The 8,657-nt window shown below is 44.8% G+C and overlaps 1 protein-coding gene across 4 annotated transcripts in view; it reads right to left on the bottom strand.

The window, feature by feature from the left end:
• Nucleotides 1-8,657, bottom strand: part of LMO1 (LIM domain only 1) — a 103,870-nt gene that overhangs the window by 14,483 nt on the left and 80,730 nt on the right. For all 4 annotated transcript variants that reach the window (XM_014954855.1, XM_014954853.1, XM_014954854.1 and 1 more), the window contains one exon: nucleotides 6,052-6,265. In XM_014954855.1, coding sequence (XP_014810341.1) covers nucleotides 6,052-6,257 — 206 coding nt within the window. In that variant the 5' untranslated portion in view covers nucleotides 6,258-6,265. The remainder of the gene's footprint in view (nucleotides 1-6,051; nucleotides 6,266-8,657) is intronic.

Genomic DNA, 8,657 nt, shown 5'->3' with positions numbered 1-8,657 from the left:
GGAGCAGAGCCAAAAGCCAGTGTCCAACCACAGGAGACCCCAGCACTGGGCAGCTGACTCAGGTGGACGAGGAGCTGCCCAGGGTGGCACTCAGGCCTCAAGTCACAGGTGACAGGACGAGAGGAAATGGCCTCAAGTTGCGCCAGGGGAGGTTCAGGCTGGATATTAGGAAACATTTTTTCACGGAAAGGGTTCTCAGGCATTGGAATGGGCTGCCCAGGGAGGTGGTTGAGGCCCCATCCCTGGAGGTGTTCAAAAGACAGGTTGATGTAGTGCTGGGAGGTCTGGTTTAGTGATGGTGATGCTTCTTGTTTGTTGTGTGGGTGTCTATTTTTGTCAGTCAGGTTGACGGTTGGACAAGATGATCTTTAAGGTCCCTTCCAACCTAGAAGATTCTGTGATTCTCTGATGCTAACAGCGCTGAGAGGTGCCAGTGACAGCAGAGGGCTGTCCTGCCAGGACATCTCCATCCCTCAGCCAGGGTGTGCAGGGCTGTTCCACCTGCCAGAGGCACTGACACCAGGCTCAGGTTGTAGCACTGATACCGTGCTGGGGTTGCAGCACCCATCAAAGCATGTGGGAAGCCAGATGAAAAGAATTTCCATGAAACCCACCGAGAACAGCATCGGGGCTTCCCAGAGAGCCATTCTATCTTACTGATTCACCATCGTTTCTTAATGCAGGCTTTGAGCTTTCTTTGGAGTCTAATTAAGGCCCTGATCAGTTTAAACGATGAAAAACTTTACCAACACCGGCATATCAAACGTGCAGAAGTGACAGTTCTGCTCCTGTCAAAGCGAGCCTAACTCATCTTTGCTCGTGTGAGGGCACCATGCCGAGTAAAAAGGAAAAATCGCGTTCTTCATCAGCACTTCACAGTGAAATTTAAGTTGTCAGTTCCTCCTGGGAAATCCTGATGCAACACCCAAGCCGTCCCTGTGAACTGGAGCCGGGTGAATGTTTAATTACGCCCAGGAACAAACACACATTGCTGTGTGTGGGGGCTGCGAGGAGCCATCCCAGCTGCACACTAAGCTGCTCTGTCCCAGAAGCTGTTTCTTCAATAGCATTTGCTTATCAAAAATAATTAGAGGTAGGAATGCTGGAACTGTGATTATGAAACAAATGGTAAATCTATTTGCTCAGAAGAAATGTATCGAAAGATACATCTAGACACAGCTGGAGACTGAGGTGATACCACAAGGATAACAACTCGAGATCCAATTTCATCTTTCATGATTAAAAAATGAGCAAGAAAGTGTTTTATGAAATGTGAAGGTTAACAAATGTTCCTTCACAAGCAATGACGACAGTTTATCTTTCGAAACAAATGATCAGGCTATAGTCTGCTAGCAGCTCCTGAAATCTACTCCAACGATTTCTCCTAAAAAACCCACAGAGGACCAGCGCCCGCAGCCAGCAGCCCACCCACCCAACCCCTTGGGCAAAGCCAGCTCCAGAGCAGTGCTGGTGGTGTGGGGCAGGAGCCAGCCCTGCCCCTGTCCCCGTGCTCTGCCCCATGGTGGGGCAGAGGTGCCCAGGTGGCCAAGAAACCCAACGGCATTCTGGCTTGTATCAAAAATAGTGTGACCAGCAGAAGTAGGGAGGTGATTGTGCCCCTGTACTCGGCACTGGGGAGGCCACACCTCGAGTGTTGTGTCCAGTTTTGGGCACCTCAATCCAAGAGAGATCTCGAGGTGCTGGAGCGAGTGCAGAGGAGGGCAACGAAGCTGGTGAAGGGCCTAGAAGACAAATCCTATGAAGAGCGGCTGAAGGAGCTGGGGCTGTTTAGTATGAGGAAGAGGAGGCTGAGGGGAGACCTCATCACTCTCTACAACTACTTGAAAGGACACTGTAGAGAGGTTGGTGCTGGTCTCTTCTCACAGGTAATTAGTGACAGAACGAGAGGGAACGGCTTCAAGCTCCAACAGGGTGGGTTTAGACTGAACATTAGGAAGGAATTTTTCACTGAAAGAGTGGTCGGGCGTTGGAACAGGCTGCCCAGGGAGGGGGTGGAGTCACCATCCCTGGATGTGTTTAAGGGCCGTTTAGATGGGGCACTGAGGGATATGGTGTAGGGGGGTACTTTGTAGAGTAGGGTAGATGGTTGGACTCAATGATCCCAAGGGTCTCTTCCAACCTCAATGATTCTATGATTCTATGATTCTATGGTGATGACAGAAGTCCAGAAGCTCATCCCTGTCCCCAACACCCTCCCGCAGGAGGGGTGGCACGGGCAGGGTTCCAGACCTGCAAATTAACCACCACTCCAGCCGAATTTTTAAGCTGCCCAAAGTATTCCAGGAGCCCTCTCTGTCTATAGGTAAGCACCTATACATTGCTGCCTCCATGGAGACGAGGCAAGCAGGAGCCTGCTGCAGGCTCCTCGATGGAGACCGAGCAACGGGAGGGCAAAGAAGGTCTCACCAGGTATTCCTAAATGACACAATCAGCTCACAGGAAAATTCAAAGAAACATTGGTCTATAAAGAGATTATGAAACACCCATTTTTTTTTTCTCCTGGTCATTACACAGCAATACGCCTTTCAAACGTCAGCTATAAAAGATGCATATATTTACATTTATGGGTGCAGAATCAGCCTAGCTTTTAATTTTTTCACATGACAGTTGACCTACTAAATATCAGTGCAATATTCACTCTGTTCTCATTCAGAGGCATATAGAGGAAGTGGCCAACAATAAATTCCTTTGACTGTCCTTCAGATAAAGTACTCCCTTTATGGTGCGAGTACTGTGTGAAGTATGAAAACTTATTTTTAGGAATGAATTCTGCTAAAATTTGACTAGTAGAACAAATACCGTGAGTTGTTTAATGAGGAAAAAAAAAATGTGGATAGAGGCTCTAAAACTACTGAAGTGAAGGAATTATATAATGATGGGAATGGGTAATTCTCCAAAAAGAAAAATTCAAATTACCAGGAGTGAACAGAAAGTAGAGAAGATGGTGATAGCAACTTTAGTTCCTTCTATTAATAGAACTAACAGTTAAAATTGAGAGAGAAAGAAATACTATGTGTAGAAAGCAACAGAAGATGTTTTAAAGTAAAAGAAAAAAAAAAAAGCTTTATACTTCCACAAAATATGGGACTCCATAGCGATGTCCTTATTCCTATCCTGGCACCCTGAAAGGGCTCCTTACTATCAGAAGAACTGTAGAAAACCTATATTTACTTATTAGTGAGAATACAAAACATCATAGCTGTAAAGCTGGCTAAAAAGCTGAATGCTAATTAACAGCTGCATTACAGAATTAACATTATTCCTTCCTACTCAACCTTTGGTCAAAGTTCCTGGGATATGACAATTATATTGCTCTTCCCAACAAAATATTTCTAGTGGTCAAAGCTTCTATAATGGAGTAAATTCAGACAGGGGAAAAATATTTAAAGTAAAGGCCACATAAGCCTTCCCTCCACAATTTAACTGTGCTGCGCAAGTAGCAACAGACTCCCCCCTTGGTGGGTTGGGGATTATTCTAACCCAACAAATGGAGGCAGGGGGGTTACAAGACCCCTTTCAGGCACAGAAGAAGTTTGTTTCAGAGAAGACACTTAACTGCTGCTGTGACAGAAACTGTGTGGACGTGGTCAAACACCAGCCCCAACTGTTGCCTTCTGTGTTTCACGCCATAAATTGCCCTCCCTTCTCAAAGATGGGACATGGGCCCCTTCCTGGGGTCTGCAACTCCTGGCTTCTTTCCCATCTCTAGGCTTCTGGTGTGCCTCAGAAAGTCATGCCACCTAGGCACAAGCAAGAAGCTCACAGATTGAGCTTTTCCACCTGAAAGCAGCTTTCTCAGGATAAACCACCAAAAGGAAGAAATGCTCTACAATTGCAGTTATAAAAACATTCTTTAAGTTTAACAGCATCTATCCTGCTCTCCTTCAGCACTTTAACATATCTGATTTGATGCTGCACATTATTTTTGTTATGAAACTAGAACAAACCAAAATCAATATGGTGCTCATTAAATGGACAAAACATGGGGTAGCTCATAGGTCTCAAAAAGCAAATGTTAAGTGGGAATCACCGCCCAGTTGAGTATTTCTAGTAGGGTTCTGTAACATGTAGAATAACACTGAATATCTATCATTCAGGTCAGGTTTAAAAAACCCAACAAATGAAACACAACTCTGTTTATCAAGTGCACAAGTGGCAAAGTCTAGAGAAGTGATAAATAATGAAGAAGAAGATGACTGATGGGGAGACCTGGATCGCTTGGCAAGTTGGGTGCAAACAAAGAAAAGATAAATGAGATAAAAGGGCAAATAAACACTCCAGAAACAAATGTAGCCTTTGCTTTCTAGAAGGAAGACTATTCCTGGAAGAAGCTCTCCTGAGAGGTTTTGGGGGTCCTTGTGATTAGCACTAAGCATGACCCAATTGCGACACCGATGAAAAGAAAATATGCATTCCTCAACAAGGGAAGATCAAGAGCTGTAATAGTCCTCATTGCCACATCAGGATGGTGTCCTCAACACAGAAGGAGTTCAGCTGAATTGAAGTCAGTGAAGAATCAAAATGCTAATTTGGGGCTGGAAAACCTTCTGGAGCTCATTTTTTCGGCTTAGCACAGACAGGGTTAAGGATACTTCCAGAGCAAGTGCTGCACAGGTAAATGCACAGAACTTAAGCAAGGTACAAAAATTATGGCATGATAGTAAATATAGTTAACTCTGTCCTCACTGATCACTTTCCACCTTTCCAAAGGCTGTTTATACTGTCTTTTCCCCTTCAGATGTGTTCCACCCTTGCCCAAGCTCCTCTTCACTTATGTTCTGGGGACACGTTCCACCTAACCCGGTGTGGACCTGTGACTGCTGCCTGCGTGGCGTAACTTCAGCTGAGACATTTCACGTGTGCCCTGGAGAATTTCAGCTCAAACAGGAGCAAAAAATCCTCCTGTGGGCAGGATGCTCTTGTACACTGCCTGGCTGAAAGGCAAGGTGGCAGCTCCCACATGGCAGCTAGTAGACTAATTTCTTCTATTTGGCTCAGTGCTTAATCTCTCATCTTTAGAAGGAGAAACTTGTTTGTTCAAGCTCACTAAGAAAATATTTACTGAATATTTTCAGGAATATGTTTTACATTGAAACACATGAAGTATCTGATCACTGAGACTTATCTAGCCTGCCTCTGGACACCACAAGGTTAGATGGCATTTTACCTCCCTGTCTTAAAACAGTGTTTGTTTTCTTTTGCTTCAGATGAGTTTGCTGGTTGAGGTTGCATAGGAAATGCTATCAGTGCTTTAGAAAAAAAAAACCAAAAACCACACACATTAGCTGGAGATCAAGTGCATTCTTCCAAAGGAAAAACAAAGCAAAACTCAAGAGTGTTTTACAGTGTGACCCTCATAAGAATGTTTGCATTAGGCCTGCTATCTTATTAAAATTCATTTGTGTTTATATAAGGTATTTTGTACAAAACCCCCATACACACCAGGCAAAAAATCCCATGTGTTGTTCTATATTGCAGACACACACTGACAGGGTAGTTCTAACTAAGAGTTAGTGATGGTCTCTGCAGGCTTCCTCATGAAGAAAATTTTTTTGAAGTTGATCTGTAATTTTGGAGTGTTTTGCTCTGTTTACTCAGGGAAGAGACAAGAGCCCCTTGGGAGGAAACTTACTCAATATAAGCACTGGAAAATATCTAAAATCTATCACTGAAAAAAACAAAAAAGGTAAAGGTTTGCTCAGGTGTCAGTCAATATGCAGGAGTATAACATCAATGATATGCGTGAAGAATTAACAGTCTTTTCCTAATTTTCTCAGCAAGCACTGTTTGTTCTTGTTGTTCATAAGAATAAAGAGTTAAGTCATGCCCTCCTCTTTCTACCTTGACCTAAATAGAGGATTCCACCTAAAAAATATATTAAGTGCAAATAACAAGCCATGCTTAGACAGAGGAAGAAGAAACTCCACCCTCTCCTGGGCAGGGCTGACCGTGCACGAGTTTTCGTAGCAGAGATTTAGAAAGACAAACAACTGGCTTTGGGAAGAGCCCACGGTACGTCCCTCTATTTACCTCAGGTAATCTCTGCGGCAAAGGATGAGATTTGCTTTTGTGTAAAGAGTTGATCCAACCTCTCCAAGCCGACAGTCGCAGCAGGCACACTTGAGACAGTCTTCATGCCAATACTTATCCAGAGCCTTCAGCAGGTACCGGTCCTTGATCTTCCGGTTGCAGCCGGCGCAGCCCTTCTGCTTGCCTTTGGGTTGCACGGATAGCATGGGCACACCTGCAACACACACAAAGCACTTGGTTTAGAAGATGATCCCCACCTCGAGTACTGTGTCCAGTTTTGGGCCCCCTACCACAAAAAAAAGACATTGAGGTGCTGGAGCGGGTCCAGAGAAGGGCAACGAAGCTGGTGAGGGGTCTGGAGCACAAGTCTTATGAGGAGAGGCTGAGGGAGCTGGGGTTATTCAGCCTGGAGAAGAGGAGGCTGAGGGGAGACCTTATTGCTCTCTACAACTCCCTGAAAGGAGGGTGTAGAGAGGTGGGGGTTGGTCTCTTCTCCCAAGTCACAGATGATAGGACAAGGGGTAATGGCTTCCTGGTTTATGGTGGGGTGCTGTGTGGGTGGGTGATGGTTTTTGGTTTGGTGGTTGTTGTTGTTTGTTTAGGTGGTGGGTGGTGGTTTGTGTGGTGGGTTTTTGGGGTTTTTTTTTTGGTTTTGTTTTTGGTTTTGTTTTTGTTTTTGTTTTTGTTTTTGTTTTTTTTTGTTGGTTGGACTCGATGATCTCTGAGGTCCCTTCCAACCACTACGATTCTGTGATTCTGTGAACCTGTGGAAGGGAGATACAGCAGCACGGCTGCTCTTTTAAAGGTTATTTATAGTAGAGCTACCAGATCTTTTTTTACTGCCCTCTCTGGCTCAGGAGCGTAAGTTGCAATGTTTTCTTCTCATATTTTTCTGATTCTTCTTCATGTGGGACTTGAGAAAATGAGTAACTAGAGCAATTGATACTTGCATTATACAAAAAAATGTTTTGCTTATGTGAGGGCAGTGTCTGATTGTAAAAACTGATAAGAGACTATAGAGCATTTATTTTAGAAGGGTTTGATATTCTTTCCCATCTATGCATCATATGCTGGTAACTTTACTTCCATTTTTCCCCTCTTTTTTTTTTTTTTTTTTTGGTTTTTTTTTTTTTTGTTTGGTTGGGTTTTTTTGTTTTTGGTTTTGGTTTTGGTTTTTTTTTTGGTGTTGGTTGGACTCGATGATCTCTGAGGTCCCTTCCAACCACTACGATTCTGTGATTCTGTGATTCTATGATACCCAAACGGCTTCAACGGGTTGCCTGCATTTGGGCTAGATTTGTCAGCAGGTACTTCTATTTTTTTTGGAGTCCACATTGCAAGAAGCTGACAGCCAGAGGAATTCAAAATTCATTTGCTGTTGTGGGGTAATTTGGGAGTGTGACACTCACAGGAACTGATACAAAGCACCAGACTTTTTAAAAATTAACATCTTGCAGCAGTATAAACCGGCTGCCATTTCAACATTTGCCTTTTCCCCTCATTACCAGCACCCTCGTGTTGTTAATTACCTGCCACAGGCAATTACAACGATCAGAGAGGCCACCACTGTATGCACCCCTGCACCCCCAGTCCAACCCTCTTGGCTGGATCAAGCTTGATAGGGAAAGGAGAGTAGTGGGTATAAAAAGACGTGGTACACCGCTGTTTTTCCTCTCTTGTGAATCCTGCTAGTCACAGTGACAGCTAAAATAAATGTCATTCAAAAGCCCTTGATAACTGCTGAGAATAACCCAACCAGTGCCTCTCTGCCACCAGTGAAGCCAGGCTCCTTAAGCAAAACTGGGGTTTCCTTCTCCTCTTGTACCGCTGGAGAAGGTATTAAAAAGCCAGGATGTTTTACTCCCTGGAAAGCCCTGCTGGGAGTGCAAAGCAAGTGAGTAGCTGGAAGTTGTGGCTGCCCCATCCCTGGAGGGGTTCAAGGCCAGGCTGGATGGGGCCTTGAGCAACCTGGTCTGGTGGGAGGTGTCCCTGCCCATGGCAGGGGGGTTGGAACTCGATGATCTTTGAGGTCCCTTCCAACCCAAACCATTCTATGATTCTATGTGTTGATGGCAGGACACTCAAGTCACTAGGCTGGTGGAGACTTGCCATGGCTACCTTCCTCCCACTGCCATCCCCAGTTTTTTCCTCTCCTCCAAGCAGCTGGTGCCCCCCATGAGGAGCACTCACATGGGCGTGAGACCCAGTGCCCTTCTCCTGTTTAAGAGGGAGGAAGGGGAGGATTTTAAGAAATCACAGAATCATAGAATCATCTAGGTTGGAAGGGACCTTCAAGATCATCTAGTCCAACCATCAACCTCTGACAAAGAAACCACCGCTAAACCATGTCCCCCAGCACCATGTCAACCCATCTTTTGAACACCTCCAGGGATGGTGCCTAGGAAGCAACAGGCAAGGTGGAAAAATAAACAAGCATTGTACTGTGGGGGAGGAAGGGGACAGGAGATGATGAAAGAAGAAATGATACCAGAATCCCATTCTCTCTAGAGCCTTGATTTTACTTTGTTACCGATTTTTATTTTTATTAGTGTCAATCACTAAAATGACAATGCTGGGCCTGTGACGACCAAGCTGTGGGCTTAACC

This window comes from Calidris pugnax, unplaced genomic scaffold (assembly GCF_001431845.1).
Source record: "Calidris pugnax isolate Ruff unplaced genomic scaffold, ASM143184v1 scaffold186, whole genome shotgun sequence".
NCBI classification, from domain to species: domain Eukaryota; kingdom Metazoa; phylum Chordata; class Aves; order Charadriiformes; family Scolopacidae; genus Calidris; species Calidris pugnax.
Note: the sequence above shows the minus strand (reverse complement) of the source record. Positions and strands in the feature narration are given on the sequence as shown.